The sequence below is a fragment of the Thalassophryne amazonica genome, chromosome 8 (assembly GCF_902500255.1).
Source record: "Thalassophryne amazonica chromosome 8, fThaAma1.1, whole genome shotgun sequence".
NCBI classification, from domain to species: Eukaryota; Metazoa; Chordata; class Actinopteri; order Batrachoidiformes; family Batrachoididae; genus Thalassophryne; species Thalassophryne amazonica.
The window spans coordinates 23,149,206-23,176,669 of record NC_047110.1 but is presented as its reverse complement, the minus strand read 5'-3'; the positions used below and the strand labels follow the sequence as shown (position 1 = coordinate 23,176,669).

Genomic DNA, 27,464 nt, shown 5'->3' with positions numbered 1-27,464 from the left:
AGCCTTTGATTCAGACAAAACATCTGGATTGGAAAATAAATAAATAAATAAATAAAACCGTCTTTGCTTTCATAAGATTGATATTATCACCATATTTATGTTGGAAAAATGAAATGTTTGAAAAACCACATTTAGATCCTGATCTGTACCAGATTTCAATGGGTTTATTTGCGTGATTAAACAGATTATTCAACTGAAAACCACCAGTGATCCTACAACCTTTTTGGCGGTGGTAATAATGTTCCGGATATTTACCAACACTACATAAAAACAGAATTCAAAGTGTAACCATGTGTATATATGTTTGTGGGATTGTGTACAGTGTATGTGCATGGAACTGAATAACACAGCTGGGCTGTGGGAGTGGATGGTGGCCTTAAAACTCTTCTCTTTCTGTGTTTCCTGTGTCACAAAAGCACAAGACGAGTTTGTGATGAACCTTGATAAACAAAGGAGCGAGGCAGTGTGTGTGTAATCAGTTGTGCTTCACAGATGTGCTGCGTTCCTGTGGTAATGACCCCGGCCACTTATTCAGAAGGTCCTCTTTCTGGGGAAAGTACAGAGTTCATAGTGTGTCATTCTTCCTGATCCAAGACGAAGTCTAATTCACGGCTGATTTTAAACAGGACGGATCACATGACAATGTCTGCCCTGAACACACCTTCACAAATACAGTAACGCTCTGTTATTTAATGGTGCCACCACATGGCACAATTCTACAACCAATTGTTCTTGATTATTTTGGCATAAATCTGCTGCTCAGCCACTGAAACTATTCAGGAAATCTTCTTGAATGTAACATCCCTCATTACACTACTTTTTCACCCATGTGTGTTTATTTACAGATTTAGTCAAAAAATCAGTAAGTCATTTCGAGGCTTCATCCTTTCTTGGTTCTGGTTGCCACAGACGGTGAGATCTATATCCATATTTGCTGATTTGGCACAAACATTAATACCAGATGATCTTCCTGACAACGCTACATTACATGGACAATGGGCATGGGTGGGTTTGATTACCCGGGTAAAATTGTAAATATTGTGTGTTTTATAATAAAAGCACCAAATTTTGAACAGACATTGTTGATATAAAATTTTTAAAGATATTAAACCAAGCTCAATTTATAAATGACTTGTATCATATAAACGCAACACTTTTGGTTTTGCTCCCATTTTGTATGAGATGAACTCAAAGATCTAAAACTTTTTCCACATACACAATATCACCATTTCCCTCAAATATTGTTCACAAACCAGTCTAAATCTGTGATAGTGAGCACTTCTCCTTTGCTGAGATAATCCATCCCACCTCACAGGTGTGCCATATCAAGATGCTGATTAGACACCATGATTAGTGCACAGGTGTGCCTTAGACTGCCCACAATAAAAGGCCACTCTGAAAGGTGCAGTTTTGTTTTATTGGGGGGGGATACCAGTCAGTATCTGGTGTGACCACCATTTGCCTCATGCAGTGCAACACATCTCCTTCGCATAGAGTTGATCAGGTTGTCAATTGTGGCCTGTGGAATGTTGGTCCACTCCTCTTCAATGGCTGTGCGAAGTTGCTGGATATTGGCAGGAACTGGTACACGCTGTCGTATACGCCGGTCCAGAGTATCCCAAACATGCTCAATGGGTGACATGTCCGGTGAGTATGCCGGCCATGCAAGAACTGGGACATTTTCAGCTTCCAAGAATTGTGTACAGATCCTTGCAACATGGGGCCGTGCATTATCCTGCTGCAATGTGAGGTGATGTTCTTGGATGTATGGCACAACAATGGGCCTCAGGATCTCGTCACGGTATCTCTGTGCATTCAAAATGCCATCAATAAAATGCACCTGTGTTCTTCGTCCATAACAGACGCCTGCCCATACCATAACCCCACCGCCATCATGGGCCACTCGATCCACAACATTGACATCAGAAAACCGCTCACCCACACGACGCCACACACGCTGTCTGCCATCTGCCCTGAACAGTGTGAACTGGGATTCATCCGTGAAGAGAACACCTCTCCAACGTGCCAAACGCCAGCGAATGTGAGCATTTGCCAACTCAAGTCGGTTACGATGACGAACTGGAGTCAGGTCGAGACCCCGATGAGGACAACGAGCATGCAGATGAGCTTCCCTGAGACGGTTTCTGACAGTTTGTGCAGAAATTCTTTGGTTATGCAAACCGATTGTTTCAGCAGCTGTCTAAGTGGCTGGTCGCAGACGATCTTGGAGGTGAACATGCTGGATGTGGAGGTCTTGGGCTGGTGTGGTTACACGTGGTCTGCGGTTGTGAGGCTGGTTGGATGTACTGCCAAATTCTCTGAAAGGCCTTTGGAGACGGCTTATGGTAGCGAAATGAACATTCAATACACGAGCAACAGCTCTGGTTGACATTCCTGCTGTCAGCATGCCAATTGCACGCTCCCTCAAATCTTGCGACATCTGTGGCATTCTGCTGTGTGATAAAACTGCACCTTTCAGAGTGGCCTTTTATTGTGGGCAGTCTAAGGCACACCTGTGCACTAATCATGGTGTCTAATCAGCATCTTGATATGGCACACCTGTGAGGTGGGATGGATTATCTCAGCAAAGGAGAAGTGCTCACTATCACAGATTTAGACTGGTTTGTGAAGAATATTTGAGGGAAATGGTGATATTGTGTATGTGGAAAAAGCTTTAGATCTTTGAGTTCATCTCATACAAAATGGGAGCAAAACCAAAAGTGTTGCGTTTATATTTTTGTTGAGTGTATATATATATATATATATATATATATATATATATATATATATATATATATATATATATATATATATATATATATATCGTACTTGGAATGGATTCAATATGTAAGAAAACAGATGACACTTCATATGTCAGTGAGAAGTTGGATGTCTAGCAACTTCCTAAAACACTGATAAGACTGAAATAATGGTTCTTGGTCCAGCGAGACATCTGCATCAATTTGACCGGCTGGCGCTTGGCCTGGGCTCGTGTGTCATACATCACATTGACAAAGTGAGGAACCTTGGTGTAATCTTTGATCCTACATTGTCCTTTGACCTCCACATTAGAGATATTACAAGGATTGCTTTCTTCCACCTGTGAAATATAGCAAAGATTCGTCCCATGCTGTCTATGGCTGATACTGAGACCCTGATTCATGTGTTTATCTCTTCTAGATTGGACTACTGCAATGTTCTATTTTCTGGTTTACCACAGTCCAGCATTAGGGGTTCTCCATTTGGTTCAAAATGCTGCTGCCAGACGTTTGACACAAAGCAGAAAGTTTGACCACATTACAACCATTTTGGCATCTCTTCACTGGCTTCCTGTCCCAGTGAGATCAAATTTTAAGGTTCTGCTACTAGCCTATAAAATTGTTCATGGACTGGCACCTCCCTACTTAGCTGACCTAGTTAAACCCTACATACCGGCCCGGGCTCTACATTCTCAGGGTGCAGGACTACTTTGTGTTCCTAGGCTGAATAAAACGTCTGTGGATCACAGAGGTTTCTTTTATTGTGCCCCTGTTCTGTGAAATGATCTCCCTGCGTCAATAAAACAATCAGATTCTGTAGAGACTTTCAAGTCCAGACTTAAGATGCACTTATTTTCCCTTTCGTACTATGCTTTTTAGTCTTTTAATTCATTTTATTAGGAAACGGAGTGTGCCATGGCCTCAACTTTATTTAGATTCTGGGTCTTTTAGTGAAGCTCAGGGCTAGTGGCTGACGATCACCTTAGTATTTCTTTTATTTTTCTTGTTGCTTAATGCTGATAAATTGTACTGTATTTGCTTTCTTTCTGATGCCTGATTTTTTTATTTGTGTGAAGCGCCTTGAAGCGACTTTGTTATTTGGTGCTAAATAAATAAAAATGAAATGAGACAAATTATTTAACATTTTATTATTATATATCAAACAAAATCTGTATAACATTTGGTGCTTTTACCATAAAATGTACTGTTGTTTCACATATCTGCCTGGCAAATCCATGACCCTTATATTTTAGATGCAATTCTTTACCTGCTTGCAACACCCATTTTTGTAAAACCTGGTAAGAATGTTGAGTCTAGTAAAGCCGGGTCACAGGGCGTTTGTTTTATTGATATTATTCTTTTAAATTGCAGAATCCCATGTTTTGCTCCTTTGCATATTTTGTTTTAGAAAACTTAGTGGAAATGTGGGAGTGATGCATTTATGTTTTTAGGAGCATTGCAGATCCACCCATTCTACATTCAGAATATTTATTATTTTTTAAAAGTTGCAAAAAATGGGGTGTAACTAGATCCTGATGAATTGAAACCTCTGTATTTTGGCTCTGTGCTACAACTTCAGGATTGATATGGAAAAAAGCAGGAGAGACAGGAACAGTTAAAATTATTTTAAGGCCTGTGCTGAATAGAAACAGATACATTATGTGACTGATATACAAATAGAGCAGAACTTTTTACTTTGCAGTTGGCATGCACTTATAGCACTCTACACAGTTTCCTATGGGTAGATAAATGGAATATAATAGGTGGCACACCCAAATCAAATAATTTGGGAGATGATTTCTTACATTTGTGGTATTTGAACACTTACAGCACTGTTATCCAGTTTTATATCAGTGACATTTTTGAGTGGCAAAATTGAAATTCATTTTTCCATTTCCTCATTCTGAATGCACCCAGAATCTTGCAATTTAGCCAGTTTGATTTGATTCAGCTGTTTAATATTTTATTTATTTATTTTTTCACATGTTGGGGGTGGGGTGGGTGGGTAGGGCTATATACAACAGTAAATATCAGTGCACAAGTTGAAATTTTTCACTATCATTCTTGGTGTTGGAAGGCCTTGACCTCAACCTTATTTATAGAAAACAAAACAGAAATACAAAATGTGAATGCTCCATCCTGTTCTCTTCTCCAGGCTCTCGTTGGAAATCCATGACCAACCAAGAGAAGCAACCATATTATGAGGAGCAGGCTCGCTTAAGCAAGATCCACTTGGAAAAGTATCCCAACTATAAGTACAAGCCTCGACCCAAGAGAACCTGCATCATCGATGGCAAGAAGCTCCGCATCGGAGAGTACAAGCAGATGATGCGGTCACGACGTCAGGAGATGAGACAGTTTTTTGTGGGGTAAGTACCGATGCCAATCTCTCAAACTGTCTTCTGTCAGTAATTATGTAATGCCTTCCACGTTGGGAATAAATTCATGCCGTAAATATTATCAATCAAGTGTTTTGAGGTCATTTTCGCAATAAAGTACTTGTGAGATCATCTGGTTGATGGTACTCTGGACTGTTCTGGTACGAATTACACTGATTTTACATTTATAGTACAGTCTGACAGTCACCTGTGCTCATGTTTTTTTTTTGTTTGTTTTTTTTGGTGGCACTACTACAATAAAATCGGGAACACAAGGAGCATGTTTCCTCTGCAGGGTGGATGGCCTCACCTTTGGGGAGGAGGGGAGGCACTGAGATCCAGAAGGTGCTCAAACTAAAACCTCTTTGCCCTTCATACTGAAATGAGCAGGCGGTGGTGCAGCTGATCAAGATGTTCCTCTTTTGAGGTTTTCTGTGCATGTCTGAATGGGAGATTACAGTTAAAAAAAAAATTGAAAGAAATGATTGGGGTGGAAGACATGTGGGATTCCTTATGACTGGGTTTTACTTCACTGTAAACCTGAATTTTCAAATGAATTAAATAGATCAAGTATACTGAAAAAAGAGAATGTTTGAACCAACTTAAAAAAAGTGTTACAATTTGTAAAAACCTGAATGAATTAAGTTGTTTGAACTTAAGTTTGAAAGTTAAATCAACTCTAACTTACAAACTTAAGTTCAACCAACTTAATTCATTCAGGTTTTTTACAAATTGTAACACTTTTTTAAGTTAGTTCAAACATTCTCTATTTTCAGTGTAGTGTAAACTCAAAGTTTTAAAAACATTGTACTCACTTAAATATTTCAAGTTTGTGTAATTCATTTGAACATTTGGGTTTGGGTTTATGGTGATGGATATGACAGGCTCTCTGAGGAACCATCCATGTGCCTGAGAATCTACTTTCATCTTCTTTGGTTGTGCAGTAGTACAAAGGCATTTTGAAGTGATGTTTCTTTTGGCCCCCTTGTCAATCTGTCATGAAAGTAGCTTTTTTGTTTCAGCCAAACTCTCAGCCAAACTTCATTCTCAAATCCTAACAAACAAGAAAATAAACAGAGGTGATGTCATTCTTCTTTTTTCCACCTGGTGGATCCTTCATCGATATTATACCGCTCCTGCTATAATTCTTCCTCTTGGCTCCACAGTATTCTCAATCCATGCTCGATCTGCAGTCGTGTTGCTCATTTGCACAATTATGTTAGACTATGCACTGTTGTACGTCACATTGTACCCCCAAATCACATTTTTTGAAAATGTTTAAAACATTCATGATAGCTGAAAATTAGCTACGATACTTTTGTCAGCAATTAACACACCTATTTACACCCACTTCAGGCCCTGATGGGGGTTTTCAGCACCAAACAGCCAGTCAGGTGTCAAATATCAGTAATGGGTGAATGGCGTTACTATGCCTGCTGCTGCTGTAACCTGGATAAGTGGTGGAAAATGGATAGATATGCTTTTGGAAGCAAAACACAGGTGAATGAAATGCTTTGTGGTGGAAACAGTTTTTGATTCATTTTAAGTCTGTTTTTGGAAACTACAGCATGCATGTCAATATGTACAAACACCAGTGAGGGGAAAATATGAATCAGATCCAGTAATAGTGTAGCATGAAATCAGTAAACCACAAAATCCTGGATGTAAGTTATTTACGAGGGCTGTACAGTTGTTATGGTTCTTAGGTTTTAGTCTGAAGTTGGGAAAAGAGTTTTGCCATGACTGAACACTACAAGAGGGCTTCAGGGGTGCAATTATGACTTTTGTGTTGTCTCCCAGGTAATTAGCAATGGGATTCTCTTCTCTGTTTTTTTTTAATTATAGTGTATAATTTTTTACATAAATACTTTTTTCTTTCTTTGTCAGCATATTCACAATAATTACATTGACAGTATGACACAGTCTGTCGCAGGGCAACATTCAGACAAACAACCTACGGACGATTTAAAGTTTCCAATCTACCTAACCTGCATGTCTTTGGATGTGGGAGGAAGCCGGCGCACCCGGAGGGAACCCATGCAAACATGCAAACTCCACACAAAAAGGCCACAGGTGGGAACCAATCCCATGACTTTCTTGCTGTGAGGTAACAGTGCTAACAACTAACCCACTGTACTGTGCTTGCAACCTCATCCATATGTATCTTTAGTTTCTTAAATGAAAAAGTACACTTCAAGTTAGAAACAGATGAGTCGCCTCATTGGTGTCAAAACCTACAAACACATTTGTTAACAAACAGTAGCATTTGACCTTGTCATGTAAATAATTAAAGAAGTCCTTTACAATAACACACCTTAATCTCTGCCTGTTCCTACGAAACATGAATCAAAAAATTTCCTTCCCACAATTTTATATAAAAAAATATTTTCCCTGCTCATATTTCATTAGGAAAAAAATATCTTATTAAAGATCACAAGGAAGTGACATCAGGAGTGCAAAAGATTCTGAGACAACTGTAACTATAAATAATTGTGTAGTCATTCCATTCATCGGAAAGTTTCATGCTGGTTGTTGTGGTGAGTGTATTAAAGCTTATTAAAGCTTGCAGTAATTATGTCTATAAGTGACTGTGATGTCTAAACTGAGAAGCAACATGACATCATGAGTAAATGTTTCTTGCTAATGGCTGGGTTCAAACTACTTGTTGTCAGGTGGTTACCACATAGTCCTGCATTTATTGTATTCTTTCTTCTACTTTTCATCTCACTAAGATGACCACATGTACACAGTAAAATCACCAGTGTTAAATGAACACTACCAGAGAACATATGGTCCCACTTTGACCAGACTAGGACCACATGTACACTGTCAGTGTTAGTTTTACACTGGTGATTTTACTGTGTAAACACCTTGACCCCCATTACACAAAAGTTGACTTTCCTCGCTCTCTTAGCCGTTACCTGTTTTTTTGTTGTTGTTGTTGTTGTTTTTTTTACCATATATGGTTAATGGGGCAGCACAGTCTCGTTTGAACCTCTGCGTGATATCGTGGAATTTGACCTCTTCTGCGGACAGTCTGCCAGTGCCCAACACAAACACAGCATCACTTCACATGGAACGATGGTGTTTTGTTTTCAGCTGCAATCACCGAAGCAGTTGCAAAAAGTGCAGTTTTTTTTCAGTTCCCAGTGGAGAAGGGAAGACAAGACAAATGGGAAAGTTTTAGTGAGGTTTATTGTGAATAATGATAATGAGGCAGTTCCCAGAAGTACAATTTTTGCATCATATGCACATTTAACCCCTTTATCGCCCACCCTCAAATGAGACAACGTGCCTAATTGAGGGGGTTTCTGAATGCAAATGACCATGAATGTGCAGGAGCATGTGCTTTGGAATATGTCTATCAACACCTGATGTGCGTTTGTGTCTGTTTGACAAAACTTTTAGAACCTTTTCTATGCACAGTTTGATAAATGTGGACCTGCACTTCTCAGCCTCTCAAATTAATGTGACTTCCAACTATTGACCTTTGCTTAGGGCCCCTTCACACATAGTGCAAATGTGGTCAAATTGTGCATGAAGTGCACATGAAGCAGGAATCGTATGCAATACTTGAAAAATCTTAGTTGCCTCTAACACTTCACCAGTGATGCCGGTAACGCGTTAATTAGTAACGCGTTACTCTAATCTGACCACTTTTTTTAGTAACGAGTAATCTAACGCGTTAATCTTTCCAAATCAATAATCAGATTAAAGTTACTTCTCCAAGTCACTGTGCGTTACTATTATTTTTACATTGTGGGTCGATAGCAGCATTAAACTTGGTCCGTGGGCAGGAGGTTGGAGTTCAACTGAACTGCCCACTTTAAGCGAGCTGTGAGCTTTTCATCCACGGTTTTCTGTAGCAGCTCGTCCTCACCTCTTAAGCGCGGTGATCAGCACACCTGCACTGAGCTTTACAAAGACATTTTTATACTTCTTTTCCTCCTTTATTTAGAATTCTGAGCTGAGCCGCTCCGTATCGTCTCGTTAAAAACAGCTGATCCTCCGCGACGTGTCAACAACTAACACTATTTTCCACTCAAATGCACCTAAACTCTCTTTCTGAGGACCACATGATGTGAAAACGCAATGAAACTTTCTTACCTGTAAATCTGGTCCTGTTTTCCTGCATAAATAAATGTTATCCATTCTTTGTGCTCAAATGCCAAAGCAGGGGCGAAACCAGATGGAATGGGAACGTGGGGCAAGGATGTGCCCCCCTCCCCACAACACCCCTAGATTAAAGGTCCAGTTTTGAAGCCGTTTTTTATTACAACTACTGATATTGCTTAAAATAATAATAATTTCGACAAGTAAAATGTTTAGAGAGAATTTAAATGTTAGAAAAATGTTAGAATTTAATAGTTACATTTATAAACAATGTAGGTTCGAAATTGCAAGTTTTACTGTTACAGTGCTGTCAACAGTTAAATATGAGGTCAAGAAAGAGGTCTTTATTTTACTTTTTTATAAAACAAGTATTTATTTTCATTGAAGTCAAGAAAGGGTGACTATAAAGTGAGTTTTGGCAAAACAGGTATCATTGTCATGTTGAGGTGGCAGAGGGTTGTTGTCGGCAGCTGGGGAAAGTAACTAAAAAAGTAACTAGTAATCTAACTTAGTTACTTTTACAATTGAGTAATCAGGAAAGTAACTAAGTTACTTTTTCAAGGAGTAATCAGTAATTGGATTACTTTTTCAAAGTAACTGTGGCAACACTGCACCTCACATACCTGTTGCTACAACTATCTGCGCACACCAGAGTCTGAAAGACAGAGTGTGCACTGTGAGAGCCCATCAAACCAAATTGCGGCGGGTGTTGGCTAAATTCCAGCTGACACGCATGAACATTTAACACCGCTGGTTTGGCACTTAGAAAATGTGTGGTCTTTTTACACTGTTAACATGACATCAGTCAGCAGAAGATCACTGTCGAGCTGTATGTCTAAGTGCCCCCACAAGTGTGGCTTTGCAAACAGGCACAGTGACACATTGGTGTGTGCGCTGAACTGACAGGGGGTGTGTCCGCCCACAGGAGCAGCTGTGGAGATCTGTGGTTCTGGATGTCACGGTGGAGGAACACGCACCATATTTGGACGGACATGAATTAACAACTGCCCACTGTGACACACGTGTCTGCTTGCTGTCCTCACGTGGACACATAAAAACATACAGTGAGGAAAATAAGTATTTGAACACCCTGCGATTTTGCAAGTTCTCCCACTTAGAAATCATGGAGGGGTCTGAAATTTTCAACTTAGGTGCACGTCCACTATGAGAGACATAATCTAAAAAAAAAAAAAAAAATCCAGAAATCACAATGTATGATGTTTTAATAATTTATTTGTATGTTACTGCTGCAAATAAGTATTTTAACACCTGTGAAAATCAATGTTAATATTTGGTACAGTAGCCTTTGTTTTCAATTACAGAGGTCATACGTTTCCTGTAGTTTTTCACCAGGTTTGCACACACTGCAGCAGGGATTTTGGTCCACTCCTCCATACAGATCTTCTCTAGATCTTTCAGTTTTGGAGTTTCAGCTCCCTCCAAAGATTTTCTATTGAGTCCATGTCTGGAGACTGGCCAGGCCACTCCAGGACCTTGAAATGCTTCCTACGGAGCCCCTCCTTAGTTGCCCTGGCTGTGTGTTTGGGGTCATTGTCATGCTGGAAGACCCAGCCATGACCCATCTTCAATGCTCTTACTGAGTGAAGGAGGTTGTTTGCCAAAATCTTGCAATACATGACCCCATCCATCCTCCCTTCAATACAGTGCAGTCGTCCTGTCCCCTTTGCAGAAGAGCACCCCCAGAGTATGATGTTTCCACCCCCATGCTTCACGGTTGGGATGGTTTTCATGGGGTTGTTCTCATCCTCTAAACATGGTAAGTGGAGTTGATTCCAAAAAGCTCTATTCTGGTCTCATCTGACCACATGACCTTCTCCCATGCTTCCTCTGGATCATCCAGATGGTCACTGGTGAACTTCAAACGGGCCTGGACATGTGCTGCCCTGCAGGATTTTAAACCATGACAGCATCATGAGTTACTAATGTAATCTTTGTGACTGTGGTCCCAGCTCTCTTCAGGTCATTGCCCAGGTCCTCCTGTGTAGTTCTAAGCTTTCTCAGAATCATCCTTACCCCACAAAGTGAGATCTTGCATGGAATCCCAGACCGAGGGAGATTGACAGTCATCGTGTTTCTTCCACTTTCTAATAAATAATCATAACAGTTGTTGTCTTCCACCAAGCTGCTTGCTTGTTGTCCTGTAGTCCATCCCAGCCTTGTGCAGGTCTACAGTTTTGTCCCTGGTGTCCTTAGACAGCTTTTTGGTCTTGGCTATGGTGGACAGGTTGGAGTGTGATTGATTGAGTGTGTGAACAGGTGTCTTTTATACAGCTCTACAAGTTCAAACAGGTGCAATTAATACAGGTAAAGAGTGCAGAATAAGAGGGCTTCTTAAAGAAAAATTAACAGGTCTGTGTGTGCCAGAATTCTTGCTGGTTGGCAGGTGTTCAAATACTTATTTGCAGCAGTAACATACAAATAAATTATTAAAAACCATACATTGTGATTTCCAGATTTTTTTTTTTTTTTAGATTATGTCTCTCACAGTGGACATGCACCTAAGATGAAAATTTCAGACCCCTCCATGATTTCTAAGTGGGAGAACTTGCTAAACTGCAGGGTGTTCAAATAGTTATTTTCCACACTGTATATCACTGTTGCAATGGGCTGCAGCGAGCATGTGCACACCATGCATATTGACAGGCTACCCCAGGTGATCCAGACTGTCAGATCATAACACACAGCGGGCGATCTGAATGTCACGCCACCCACATGACCTCTGTTCCACATGATGCAATGTCTGTCCTACGGAGCACCGTCCACAAGACACATGCGTCGGGCAGGACATGCGCCAGCAGATGTGAACATGATGAGACAAGTGAACTGCTTCTCATTCATGTCATTTCATGACTGTACATCTGTGACCATGGGTCATCTACAGAGGAATAGACAGATCATACTTGTATTGTCCACTTGATAAGAGGGATTCAATAAAATGCAGTGTTTTTATATGGTGTGTGGTTTTATTTTTTCTTAAATACGTCCATGTCCTTCTTGATATCGGGCATTTTCCCCCACCTTTCACAGGATAGCAATGGTAGCTTAGTGATGAGGTTTCTGACTGGCAGTCAGAGCTTTTGGAAAGTGCAGGTTCGAATCCCGTGGGTGGCATGTATTTTAATTTTTTAAAATTTTCACAGCAGTTGCTCGCACTGTGTTCCCGCGTGCACAAACCGTCGCAGTGGCATCATGCACGGCTGCCCGTAAGCTCAATGTTTTCGTCGTTTGCTCATATGAGCTGTTCCGCCGTGAGTCACCCTGTGTTGTACTTATTCATACTATGGTTTAACTGACATACAGACAGAATCTAAAGCACCAGTATAGTTTTTTTTATTCCTCCGCTGGCCACAGTTTGTCAGGTTTGCCACAGTGGAACCAGCAGAAATCTGCATGGGGATTTACCACAATTTTTTTGCGGGATGGCCTTCCTGATGCAAGTTCACATCTATGTGGGGAAATACACCACAGCTTGTGGTGTTCCTAAGTGGTCTCCAAGCCAAGTACTAATCACGACTGACTATGCTTAACTTCTGAGATCTAACTGGATCAGAGCAGCTTGGCTCCTCAAAGTGCCAGTACATATACTGTATAGCCAACTTTTTTTGATTAACCCACGGAGGAGATATGAGTTTGTCTGTCAGAAGATAAATGGAGAAGTTACGTATGCGTGGGTTTTTGCCTCTGCCAAGAATATGCTGCTTGTGGCTCCTCCTTGCTGTGTGTATGTGTGCTATTAAGTACTTAAAAACAGAAGTGATTTTTCAAGAATTGATGATGATTTTTCACAGTGAAGAGGTGAGACATGAGGAAAAGTCCATATTGGAAGTGATCTGGGTCAGATCCAAAAATCTCTTTTTCATGTTCTTTAACATTGTGGTACCAGACATCTACAAATTGGTTGATTTTCAATTTTGCATATCAGCAAAAATTGACCCAGAATGCATTGCATTGATGATACAAGAGCAATCTGACATTTCTGACATCCGCCAAGGGTTGACGAGGACTCAGAATAAAAGATATGTGATTCACATCATGACCTGGACAATTACCCCACAGGTTGGAGCTGTGAGCCCGTCTATATGAGCGCACTACTGCAATGGGAAGATGGGCATGTTGATCAAGTATTGATTGATATGGTCACACATGCACACACGCACTACAGTTATGCGTTTGTCAGGGGACTGTGGTTAACCTACCATCCCTGGTTCTCAAGACCAGGCACCTAAGTGGCTCTACTCTACTCTTTTCTACTCTTCTATTTTACTCTTCCTTTTTAGATATTTAGATATACCTTAGTATACTGGCATAGTTTCACCTTAGAATTGGAATATAATATATAAGATATACCTTACTGAATTTTCATGTCATCACGTCATGAGTTGGATGACATTCAAAATCAAGCAGGGAGTGGGCTGACCACTGGCCCCAGGCAGTGCTGCAGCATGCGCCACTCCACATCACAGCCACAGCATCAGCGCTACGCAAAGCTGGGGAATACATTTGTCACATGTGCTCCAATCACCCATTGGCTAGGCACGGTGCTCCATGCATGTCTGCAAATGATGATGACATGGGGAAAAATAAAAACAAACTGGATTTCTCCAGATTCTCTGAATCTTCTGATTATATTATGGACTGTAGATGATGGAATCCCTAAATTTCTTGCAATTGAACATTGAGAAACATTGTTCTTAAACTGTTGGACTATTTTTCACGCAGTTGTTCACAAAGTGATGATCCTCACCCCATCTTTGCTTCTGAACGGCTGAGCCTTTTGGGGATGCTCCTTTTATACCCAATCATGACACTCACAATTAGTGTCCTCAGTTCCCAAACGCTTATTGAGTGTTGTTAGAAGGAAAGGTGATGTAACACAGTGGTAAACATATCACTGTCCCAGCTTTTTGAAACATGTTGCAGGCATCCATTTCAAAATGAGCAACTATTTGCACAAAAACAGAGTTTATCAATTTGAACATTAAATATCTTGTCTTTGTGGAGTATTCAAATGAATATAGGTTGAAGAGGATTTGCAAATCATTGTATTCTGTTTTTAATTACATTTTACACAACGTCCCAACTTCATTGGAATTGGGGTTGTACACGTATTGCATATGGTTCCTGCTTCATGCGCACTTCATGCGACCAAATTCGCACTGTGTGTGAAGGGGCCCTAAGCAGGGTACTGTATTCCTAGTGACACGGCTTGAAACTTGTTTGATTGTGCTCCATCAGGGTAAAAATTTGAAGCCAAAGCAGCATTTGGGGGCAGCTTCTTACTTTCATTTTCAGGTGAGTTGCCAGGTCAGCACTTTATAAGGAAGCCACATTAACCAGTTTCAACAATTTTTGCAGTTTTTTTGGATCATGCCTGATTGTAGTAGAATAGCGCCCTTTGGAATAGGAGTGTTAATAGAAATAAAATCATCAACATGCGGTTCTGTTGCAGGGTATGTACTTACTTAGTTTCTCCAGTCTGGTTTACACTTAATTGATGTATTTCTAGAAACTGCACTCTGAACACAGGTTACAATACAAGCAGATAGAATTATGGCTGATTGCAAATCTTGGCAAAATAACTGAAGAATAATAGTGTGTGCCTCCTACCTGGGTTCGTGAGTGACAATATGGGTCATTTCTCAAGTCAAGTCAAGTCTAGGAGCATGTGCTAGTGTCAAAAGTCACTGCATCCATGGGACCAGGGAACTGCCTTGGGTCCTGTAAGGGAATGACCTAGGCAGACAACCAGTCGATATAACATCAAACAAAGACAAAAAGGAATGGACTTCAGTAATGGAGATTTGGCATGGTACAAACAGTTTGGGCACATCTCTGCTAGTGTAAATTCCGACATGTCAATCACCGCAGATGAATTTCAGCACACGCACACAAGATGCTTTGTTATGCTGACAGGCTAAAAAGGCTTGACTTCTTGTTCTAGGCTTCTTCTATGCTACACTTTCTGGTGCTGTATGCTGCACTGCCCTTACTGGTGAACAAAAGGTGAGCTGACTTCCAATGGGCTGTGTAAATCAATTAAGAAGTTACCAACATGAAAAAAAAAAAAAAAAAAAAAACAGTCGTAAAACCTGAAGAGGGCTCAATTTGAATGTTTTCTCTTAAAATATGATATAGTGCCTGATGTTTCAAGTCCAACAGGATTTAAATTTATGGCCATGCAGCCTTTTGGGCCTTGGGCCTAGGAGACCTTCCTTAAGGGATGAACTCTACAAGTTCCCTGTAGTTTTCTTTCTTCTAAAACGCTACTTAAACTAAAAAAGGTCTCAAGATAAGGACTGGGTATTAGGCTCTGGACAATGTGGTATACATCACGCATTGCGAAGGCCATGCATCCATCTGTCTATCTGTCCGTTCGCCTGTCATTGCAGTCCTATTACTGCCAGGGTCTTCAAATTGACAGAGAGCATTCATGAGACACAGACCTTGGACAAGTTCAAAGCTGGCTAACCTTGACCTATTTTTATACTCATACAGCAGAGGGTATTTTAGCATTCCTTTATTTTTCTACCTATTAAGAGGTTATACCGAAATGACGTGAATATATTTAAATTAAATTTGTTGGAGTGATACAGCTTTCTCATTGCTTGTGATAACTGTTGTTGGTACCTACTGGTCAATAAAATTTGTGGTACAGTGGGTATTTGGGAGTGCAGCAGAAAACGATCTCAACAACTCACTACAAATGAGTATTATTCATTATTATTATTATTATTATTATTAATCTCCTATTTGTAGATGAAAAACATAGAATTTATTCATTATCCACAGTGAAGTCAAGCTGTTGTGACAGTCACAGTCTCTTGATTAAAAACATTGTAGCAAATATTGATTATATCTTGATTCTGCGTCACTCAATAACAGTAGTAGTAGTGGTAATGATCATCATCATCATCATTTTATTAATATTATTATTATTAATAATATTAACATTACTGTTAATATAATAGATAGATAGCTAGCTAGCTAGCTAGCACATTTGTACCGCAACAAATCTATTTCAACATGGAGGCCCGCGACACTAGCGCAAGCAGTTGTAGGAGATTTGTGACGCACCTAATACAATTAAATCAGGCGTTTGGAGATATTTTGGCTTTTTTTTTAAAGATGGGAAATTTGACATGATGCAGATCGTTTGGAAAGACTGCCGTGGCTGCTGCTGCGCCCGCCAGCTTTGCAAAACTGGTAAAAATGTATCTCAAATTACTTTTGCCAAGGCGTTACTCTGTCAATGAGTGACTCACTTTAAGTCACTCACTGAGAGTGATGTTGTCTTACTGTTTACTGTTTAAGATCTGATAGTGTGATGAAACGGGTTCCATGGGTTCCTGTTCCTTAATGCTGAATCTGGTAAATTTGCTGATAATAAGGAGTAAAAGAAATCCTCTGCCTCCAGCAGAATCAGAAGAAGAAGAAGAATATCATAGTACCATACTGAATTGCAGCTTCTTATTTTCTATTTGAATTTTTGGTGTAATTTCTTTGCATCATGTTGAATCGCATCGTATCACATTGTGAGAAATTGAATCGCCATCAAATAATATCAAATCACATCGAATCAGGAACAGGGGTGAACCGTATCGTCAGTATCGTCATGTATCGCCATATGTATTGTATCGCTGGTAGTGTATCGAGATGCGTATCGAATCATCAGTGATGAGATTCACATGCTTAATAGATACATGATAGACTGCCAGTGAGGACAGTGAGGACGCAGACCAACTGAAAAAAAAACAAGAAAACTATTGTGACATCCACTGATATTGTATTTACTTTGGTGAAGCAGAAAATCCACCTTCACATCAATTTATTAAAGACATATAAACAGAACCGTTTGGTCGTGGTTGAACAGTTGTCTCCCTAACAGCCTTTTATTTATGTTTTTTTAAATATATATATTTTTTTTTGTCAGGATAATTTTGCGCTCTCAAAATAAGTGATTACATGTCAATAATCACTCAGATTTGAATGCTGGATTTTTACATAGAGACGGGGTGATTTTTGACATATTAGTTGTTACAGTAATCATGCTGTTGTGGCATTTTGAAATATGGACCTGAACAGTTGGAGTGAAGGGTCTGGATTAGTTATATTTTATGATGCATTTGCAATTTTGTATGAGGTTGTTTTTGTTATGTGCCGACGCGGGTTGAGGAGCGGACCTGCGTCTGACTGAACCCAGCGCTAAATAACCAGAAAGCGGTTCCAAAAAACTAAACAATTTTATTATCCCCCTCTTGTGCAAAACTCGGTGTACAACATAAAGTGCGTTTGTCTGGCGGAGTGAAGGACGGCGCGCTCTCCAGCGCCCAAAGGGATCAAAGCCCGGCGCTTCTGGACTCACATTCACCGCCAAACACCCCCCAGGTGGACACGACAAACTGACTCTGTGAAGGATAGAAGAGGTGAGGTAAGTAAACAGCTACAACTAATATCCTTCAAAGGCACACACTATCAGCAACACATTCAGGTCTGAATTTAAGCTTTATGTAAATGAGCAGCTTGTCACAACAGGTGGAGGATCATCTGTCCACACGCCACGGCCGTGAGAAGCGAGCTGCACAACTCTCATCAATATTCACATATACTGCGTAACAAAATACCAAATTACTGTTAACACTTATTCAGACAATCAATCACCTCTGATGTGTGCTGACAGCATGTGTCCCTCACCCGTCCTCCTTCACAGGCACGATGTGTCAAACCCAGGCGCGGTCCTCAGCGTCTCACAAACGAACGTCACAAGGTCGAGTTCCCGGCCATTCTGCTTGAATCACTCATGGCTTAAATGCAGAACGCCATCTCATTATCTGCTTCAGCTGAAAGTCTTTAAGTTTGCACGTGAGCATCATCCACAGGTGCTGCAAATCATACTGATGAGGGTGAAGGACTCTTCTGCCAGCACCTTCTCCACAGACACAAACCAGTTTGCATACCACCTGGAGAGCAAAGAAAAGAAAACAACACAAAAACATCCAGCCAAACCCCCCAACACACAACAGTTTTTCCTTTATCCATCTTAGAATTTATTTTAAACAAATGGACTGAGACTGTCCCAGTTGTTACAGGTCTGTGGAGGGAGCCTCAGTGCTTAAGGAGGTGTATCGATATACTTCACCCGTGTTTTTGTTTTTTATTTGAAGCTTCTTTAAACAGTTCTTGAAGGGTATTTTTTTTCTCGATTGCTGCAAAGAAAAAACAGTGGCATTATCTTAATAGGAACCAGCCGTGGATGTGTTTAAAGCCATCACAGCGGCCTGTGTTTCAGATGGATTTACCAGAGGCCACGGCTTTGAATAGGAGTGATTTTTAATGGCTTGTCATTTATTAAATTAGGACAATGCCGGGTGCTTGCGGGCAGTGAAATTGGACACGGACAGACATAGCTGAATATGAAATGTAAGCAGATGTTTGAGGGGGAATGAGTGAGCGAGAGGCAGATGTCGCAGGCTGAATGCCACATTTTCTGTGTGTGGTCAAGCAAACGCACAAAGCGCGAGATGGGCCAGGCCTGGACTTTCAATCAAAGCTAAATCACAAAGCGTCAGCGTACACGAGCAGTCCCTGGCACGTTCTCCATTAACAGCGTCGGCCTCGTTTCCAAGTATTTAACGTGAAAAGGAGCCTCTCGCAGTACAGCGTGGTATTTGTTTCAGGAGATGGAAAAGGAAAACTGTTAGGTGAGAAAAGTGACAGCGATTTTCCTGCTTCATGTGGCCTGTCTGAGGAGCCAGAGGGCCTGTTTGAGTGATGAGCATTTAGCCTCATTCCATCCATATCTGAACAGGTTATTTAGTCAAAGGTGGGAGCGCTCTCACACACACAAACACACATACACACACACACACACAGAGCGCTGTGTCTGAACACGCCCGAGCTCATGAGAGGTTCCTTCAGAATTTATGCTTTCTTCAAAACAGTTCAAATCATTTTTCTTTGTTTTATCATTCTCAAAATCTTTTTAATCAGCCACTTACATGTATTTTTTGATGTAGTATTTTGTAGTAATTTCTATACATTTATTAATATAATTTATAATTTGTATAGATTAAAAAAATGTTATCTTTCCTTGTTTGGCAGTGTGCATCATTGCTGCAAAGGAACATATTTTTGTAATTTGCTTTTTGTGCGATTTTACAGAATTTTAAAAACTTGCAAAATATTATGGGCATCTATCTATCTATCTATGGTTTTAAAGATTTGGCATGTTGTAAAGTGAAAAAAAGTATTAAACATTGTGGTTGTTCCAGAGAAGACTTTTATTTCTATATATTTAAATTTAACTTTGATTTATTACTAAAAGGCCTGTCTGTCAGAGAGCGTGTATCTCCACCAAAACACTCCTTAACTGGGTTGAAATGCAAGTGGACAAGATGTTTTACCAGAGTATAAATAACATGGAAATTAATGGAAGACATTACAAGAAAATTAATTCAGAATAAGTGTGTGCTTCAAGAGTTGTCTCTCCTTTAAAGGAGGACTCTGGGATTTTTCAGCATTGTCTCTTTTTATAGATGTTTTTGCCATGTGTGCGAGCATGTGTGTTTGTGTGAACAAACCTGGTAAAACTGTTACTTTGGTTCATGTCTCCAGATGGTAAAATTTTGGAACAGACTGGTCAAAGAGCAAGGTCAAACAAAACATGTCAAAAACATATTTGCCATAATATCTCTACTGCCACTGTGGCTAGAGACTTGATCTAAAGTTTATATTGATCAGTAAAAATTTGTCATTGATTGGTATAATTGCCTTCATGATGAAGTCAACAAAGTCATAATATGAAATCAAATATAGCAAAAAAAAAACAACTTTATAATGTGTGGTAACCAGTGGTGGGCACAGTTCCGTTAATCTGCTTCCCAGTAATAAGCAAAGTTAATTTATTTGTTAGCAGATTAGCTTTTCAGGTAACTTTGAAAACAGTCAGCGGACCAGTTAGCTGCTGCTAACTTTAGTACTGCTAAATTTTAACATTTTGTGCTGGCACAGTTAGTAATGCCGAACAGTAAAAAAACAAAAACAAAAAAAAAAAACGTTTGTAGCCCCTAAAATCATACATGTTAGTTCCTGTCTGTTACGTGTTTTGCAGCAGTCAGGCAGCTGTGAGGAGCCAAGCTTGACCAGAGCAGAAGGGGCCTGGCTGCCAGTCTGCTTAAAAAAAAATCATTTACATTCATCAAAAGCAAAACACTTTTCACTTATGGTTTGATTTATGAACTAAACTAATTCTGGACAGTTTATTGACATTAATGCTAATGAAAATATCGCACAAATCGCACAAATCTTTTATTTTTAAAGTAATGCGCTAATAAAAAGGTTTGAGCATTAACACACACAGATGCCAAAAGGCATTATGGGAAAATGAGCCTCTGCTCAGTGCTGGTTGGTTGGATTACTTTTTTTTTTTTTTTTTTACAAATAAATGTGTATTTGTAAATATGTCAGTTTTTTCATTTGTAAAAAAATTCTGTTTGATAAGTGTGATTCAGCACAACAAACAGCAAATGTGTGATAGTTGGCCGCTATTCACACGCTCATCCAGTAGATGGCAGTGTTCTATGCAGTTTGGGTCAAAAAGCTTTTTTTTTTTTTTTACAATTGAAAATAATGACATATTTACAAATAAACCAACCAACCAGTGATGAGCGGAGGCTCATTTTCTCATAATACTGTTTGGCATCTATGTGTGTTAATGCTCAAACCTTCAGAATTAGTGCATTACTTTAAAACTAAAAGATATGTGCAATATTTTCCCTTTGTAAAAATGACAGAGTTGACGTTAATGTCGATAATCCAGAATTCGTTTGGTTTATAAATCAAATCATAAGTCAAAACTGCTTTGCTTTTGATGTCTTCTGCCACACGTCTGGGGCACTGTATGTTGAATGTAAATCCTTACAGCAGTGGGCAGGGTGCGCAAAGACGGAAGCTCTGACTCATTTGTTTTGGGTTTGTGATCACCTTTGATTCTACTCAGAAGTGTCAGTGGTGCTTAAACTCAAAACTGGCCTGTCAGTAGCTGACACTGTACTGGAGTCAATACTAAAAGTTAGTGGTTAGTTGTAGCTTCCGCTTAATTTTTTTAGTGGGTTTATCGGTTTAGTGTTATTAAACTTAACTTTTCACTTAGTGGATTAGTGGTTATCGAAGCTAATGTTTTGGTTAGCTGTTCCCACCACTGGTGGTACCTCAGATCTCAGAGCATGTACTGACGACAGTAAACACGGTCTCTCAGCGTTTCCCTTTTCTCAATTGAGGTTGCCAGAGCAGAGCTGACATAGATCTGTAGGTTGATTTGGCACAAGTTTTGTTTAAAAAAAACAAATAAACACACACACACACACACACACTGGATGCCCTTCTTGATGCAACTCCACCTTACTTGGAGAATGCGTAAGGGTGGTGTTGAACTGGGAACCTTCTTCTTTGCAATCATTTGCACTCACTGCTTGGCATTGCTGCCAAAAATGATCCATAATGTAAACTTATATGTCAGTGTGCAAAACACACAGGGCTTGTATCAGTCTTTCCTTTGGTTCATCTTTTCACTCAGGACAAAAACTAAATTAACTGATGTGGTGTTGACACAGAATACAAAAACGTCACAGGCTAAAGAATTACATAATGTGTAATACATTATGTGGGGCAAGCTAAAAAACACGCAGAGTAAAGTGCGTCGTCACCACAAAACAGGTGAAAATGTCATTAGTGGTGTCTTAACATGGAGAGTATCCCTATGAAGGTACATGTGTGCACATTTACCTCAATAATTGCCTCATATAATTATATTATTCAGCTGTTCAATCTGTTTTTGTCACAAGTGAAAAGATGAACTGAAAGCATTTAAAAAATAAAGCTTTAATGCACAGCTGGTTTAGTCACCAAATCCACTGAAATCCATTTGTATGTTTTGGAGATCCTACTGGTAGACAAAAGAAAGAACGAAAGTAAGAAGGAAAGAGAGAAAAGACTGCAAAATCTTTATTTGACTTGTATTAACTACCCTCCGACCTTCCCCTTTGTTACTTCCTTCCTTCCTTTCCTTCTTTCTCTCCTCTCTCTCCTAGGCCCCAGGCTCCAATTCCTCTCAGTAACAGCACGGGGAGTGTAGGCGTGTATCCAGGCGCTATAACAATGACAACGACAGTCACGCCGTCGCCACACCTCACCTCAGACTGCTCCAGTAATTCAGCGAGCCCCGAGCCGAACATCCCCATCATTCAGAGCACGTATGGTGTGAAGACTGAGCCAGGCAGCAACACTGGCGTTGGAGGTGGAGTCAGAGCCCTGGATGTGGCTGGTGACCCCACCAATGGAGAAGATGAGATGGACCTGTATGAGGACTATGAGGATGAGCCCAAGTCGGAATATAGCAGCGACAGTGAGACGCGGGAGGCCGTAAGCGCCAACTGAGTGTTCTTCAAAACAAACCTACACCTCCCACACACTTTTTATCGACACAGTTTATCACAGAGACTAGACTGGCATACCATCAGGACATGATGCGCCATGCACTAAGCATGTCCGGACATATGGATTCAAGCAGGCGTGCTCCCACAGGTCATGGATGGTCTCTTCATGGACGTCTGTTTGACGTAGGAGGCTGGTGTAGAGTGATGGCACACAGCCGGACTTTGGACGTCCAGTGGAGAAGAAACTTCAGTTTCCTACACTCAATTTGACAATCTTAACAGGAACGAGTACGAGTTTGGAAAGCAAGAGAGAGCCAGCGACAGAGAAAGAGAGAGAGAGAGAGAGAGAGAGAGAGAGAGAGAGAAAGGACAAACGAGCAGTGAACACATTGCTGTGTGGTTTAAACAGAGCATGCTTGAATTTTAAAGAATCAGAAAATGGTCTTCAGCAGCTATTTGGTCTTAAGTTTAATGAGTGATTTAGTTTGTATCCTCATGTATTTACTTTTTTGTTTTTTGTTTTTTTTTTTTGGTTTTTGTTCAATAAATCTTTTTTTTTTTTTTTCTGACAGGCCACACTGCCTCTTCAAACCCTGGATTGTCAGAACTTGAAATTTGAAAAGTTTTAATATAAATTCTAGGTCTTGTAACCTTATAGTCTTACATTTTTCTTACAAATACAGTGCATCCTCTTCTTTTTTTTCTCACAAACTGCTTACATTACTGTTGTTGTTTTTTTTTTTTTGTTTTCTGTTATTTTTTAATCCCAGCTCAGGTATGATGTGCCAGCAATTGAAATTTTTGTTTGTTTTTAGATACAAAATCGAGTGTTAAAACTTTTCAAACTCAGTTAAATAAAGGGAATGAAATCCCTTTTATTACGTTATTATTATTATTATTATTATTATTATTATTATTACAGCTGTTGTCAGAGTTTGTACAGAATTATTTCAGATGTGCCAAACCTACAGTACATTCACATTCACTCGGGATGTTTTAGTCTTAAACTTAAAATATTGCAAAACAAACAAACAAACAAAAGTCTTATACAGTCATCTTTTTTGATGATCTGAAGAGTTTTTGTAATTTCTGCTTTTGCCCACTGGTCCAGTCACAGGCAGAGCTCATGGAATTTGTTTTGCTGAGTCACACAAACACGCTTTGTGTCCCTCTTGCTGGCAAATCTTCATGTTGAGACGTAGCTTCAGTAGCAACATGTGTCTTTTCAGTTACACTGCATCAGTGCTTTCACGACTCACACTGCTCGTAGTTTCTTCATGCCAAATACTCTGAATTCTGTCATTCAGATGTTGTAAGTAAAATACAGTACCATATACCAAACATCAACATTTAGCATCATGATTGCTTTGTGTGTTACATTTTACTTTTTGCTTAGACACTTTAACAAGTTTGAAAAGTATACTTTAGATGATGATCACCATAGCAATTGGCAACCTAAATTTCATAAACAGGTGGAGCTGGATGTTTGGTGACAGTGTGGTGCTAACCAGTACACATAAATGTAACCTTACAAGTAAAAGTAAACTTTTTAAGTTACCTAGTCAACATATATTTACAAAGCACACAATTTGTTCTAAATTAACTCAACAAACATATTGTTGACATAGCTAGCTCACATTAGTCAGCAAAGTTAGCTGGGTAAGAGAACCATGGCAGCAACTGGGCCAAGTTAGGTTGCCAAATAATGGTCACCATGCCAAAAAGAAAATGTGTTTGTACCACCCAGTACCTGCAAATGACATCATTATATTTTGGAGGGTGTTTTTAATCCAGTAAAGTTGGATTTTGTGTAATTGGATTGTGTGACATTCTGAGCTAAAATGATAGCCGCCTCCATTTTTAAAGCTAAATTTGCTTCCACCACCTTGGAGAGCAGCACTACCACAAGAATTAGGCATAGACTTGAATTTTCTGAAAAAGCATGAAATAAAGTGAAAGTCACTGTGAAAATTAGATGGAAAAACATTTGTGTGATTAGCCCCTGAAAGTGTGTGAATTCAGTGACACATGAACTGGGATGGAGCAGATGACCCTACTGTAAAATGCCTTTTTTCCTTTTTTTCTGGATCCCTTTACTGTATTTTGGGTTGTTTGAATGTATTCAGTTTAAATATTTTTAGTGTTTTCTTGCATCACCTGGAAATAATTACATTTTAAAAGATTTTCTATAACTGCAAAAATTGGTTTCATAGGTCTGTTATTTTAAAAGGGTACAATTTTTTAAACTTTGCATGACTATTTTTGAAGACAAGTCCATTATCAAGAATTATAGGATAAAAATGGATAAGAATTTATATTAAATTTGTGCTGACCCCAACTTTTTTTTTTTTTTACAACCTGAAGTGAGAAGTCCTTTCCTGTAGATGTTCAGCCCCATGTTAGGTGAACAATTTTTTTTGTCAGTGTTATTCCTTCTCAAAAGACACATATCAAAAGTATTCATTGTCATACCATATGTTTTGCTGTTCATGCATGTTTTGCCTCCATATTTTTTGACACCATTTTTACTGCACAAGCTGGGACTAAACATTGATTGTGCTTGTATATGTAAAAACAACACAAACAAAAAAGCTTCTGCTCAAGTCCTGCATTGAATTTTCTTAGTGTCATACACAACCTAAGCACTGGATATAATTTTTTTTTTTTACATTGACTAATGTGAAATTGTTTGATTTTCAACATGATAAATTAGACCATTCAAAAGTCCCTTCTTTGGACTTTAGAGGAAGGCTCACACATGCCAGGCACAAGTTAACATTTTAAAGAAGCATTTCATTTATTTAATCTTTTTTTTTTTTCTTTTGCGGCAGCTCTCATGCCGTTTATAGAGGTCTCACTGCCTCTAATCTCTTAAGAGTAACCTCATGTTTGTGTCGGTTGTGACCTCCAGAGGCAGAGCACACATTTTGTGATGAATATTGTGTTTGAAATTCAGTTGTGCTTTTTAACAGTTCATTGTATTTATTAGCCAACTGTGGCTCTAAAAGTGTCAGTACAACTTGGTGAGAAAGACAATCACAAAAAAAAAGAAAAATAAATGAAAAGTAAAGAATGAGATTTTTCTTACAAGTCATTGCACTGAAACGTCTGTATTTCTGGTTGTGAGACTAAGTGTGAAACACTTTATGTGTGAATTTAAGACAGATAATGTGCTGTTTTTATGTTGTGTACATGAGTGTTCTAGCACAAGCGTCAGGTACGGCTGCATGGAATTTCAATTTCCACTGCTGACATAAAAGTTTTTTTTTACTTTCCAGAGATCTAATAATTTCCAACACAAGGCTTTCTGTTTCCAAAGTTAAGCTGTTCCACTTTGCTCTTTATATTTTGGTGGCCCATTAGAATAAATGTGGCCTATTGTTCCACTGTGTGTGTGTTATGTGAGGTAACGCCACACATTCTGACTGCGCTGTGGTGTGCACGCCATGGCGCCGATGCTCGCTGAAGCCAACTCCAACATTTCAGAGAGAGAAACAGAGAACTCAGCCATATGTAGCCACATCATAAATCTAATTGGAATTCCCAAATCAACGGCAGCGTCACAGTGTGAGAGGTGCCGCAATGATTGTCACACAATCCATTGTGTGACATTGAGGGAGGGGTGTTTGGAATTATACTGGTGCGGTTGCCATGTTAATCTCATTAAATAAGTCATCATAATTTACATTTCCTTTTTCCTTACTGGTGAATGAACATTTAGCTGTTTTCAATTAGAACGTTTTAAAGAAAGTACTGGTAACCATTTTATTTTTAATTTTCATTTTGCTCCCCAAGATAATTTTATACATTTGTTAAGTTTCTTTAAAAAAAAAAAAAAACACTTGCATGTGAACAATGAATGTAGGAGGAGCTTGGCACAGTACGTGTAATTATATGTTTCTTTGGGGAAATTTCAAAAGGTCTGAACCCTCTTAAGATGTAACCACCCCACACGTGCACATGCACACACACATACACATAGATTGATAGATAGATAGATAAAATAATTGGGAAATAAAAAAAATAAGTGCTTCAACTGCACTCAAAGAAATGACTCATTGGATGAACTCAGTTCAGTTATGTGCAGGATTTCCATCTAATAAATTTATGTAGCCCCATCTCAAATAAAACACATCCATGGAAGACAATTTAATTTAGTTGGGACTACGTATATTTATTAGATAGAAATCCAATCCAAAGAGTCAGTTTTTGAGTATAGTGATACTCAATTGTAATCCGATTAATCAAATTTTTTCCGCAAATCTGATTGGTTAATCATGCGAGATTTCAGAGCATAAAATATCACGTGGATGGTGGCAAAATATTAAAACTGTTTTACATTTAATGTGTTACTCCACGCGCTGCTACGCAGATGTAAATAATGGCACTGTCAGCTGAGAGCAAGAGAAAGTGGCGTAGCGATGGCAAAATGGGTGAATTTAAGATACCATATAAAAATATTGATGTGGATTCTGATACAGAATTACTCAGTGCAGTTGATGAGATGGAGGCATCTGTGAATCTGCTCACAGAATTTCCAGTTTGGCATGAAGGCGCTGTTGCTACGGTAAGCTTTGACGAGCCGACCACACCCTTTCACAACGATTCGCCGACCGAATTACTTACAGAGAAATAAACAGTGCAAACGTTGGAATTGGATTAGAAAATGCGTCGCCGGTAAAACTCAATTTGCGACCGTAAAATCCAGCATTAATGTCCACAAATCATCAGACACAACAGGGTTATTCCCTAATTGCATTAAG

General features: G+C 39.4%; 1 protein-coding gene across 1 annotated transcript in view; it reads left to right on the top strand.

Moving 5' to 3' along the window:
- Positions 1 to 23,135, top strand: part of LOC117515355 (transcription factor SOX-6-like) — a 420,160-nt gene extending 397,025 nt beyond the window's left edge. Inside the window, exons 16-17 of the mRNA XM_034175874.1 lie at positions 4,915 to 5,128; positions 22,357 to 23,135. Coding sequence (XP_034031765.1) covers positions 4,915 to 5,128; positions 22,357 to 22,702 — 560 coding nt within the window. The 3' untranslated portion in view covers positions 22,703 to 23,135. The remainder of the gene's footprint in view (positions 1 to 4,914; positions 5,129 to 22,356) is intronic.
- The last annotated feature ends 4,329 nt before the right edge of the window (positions 23,136 to 27,464 follow it).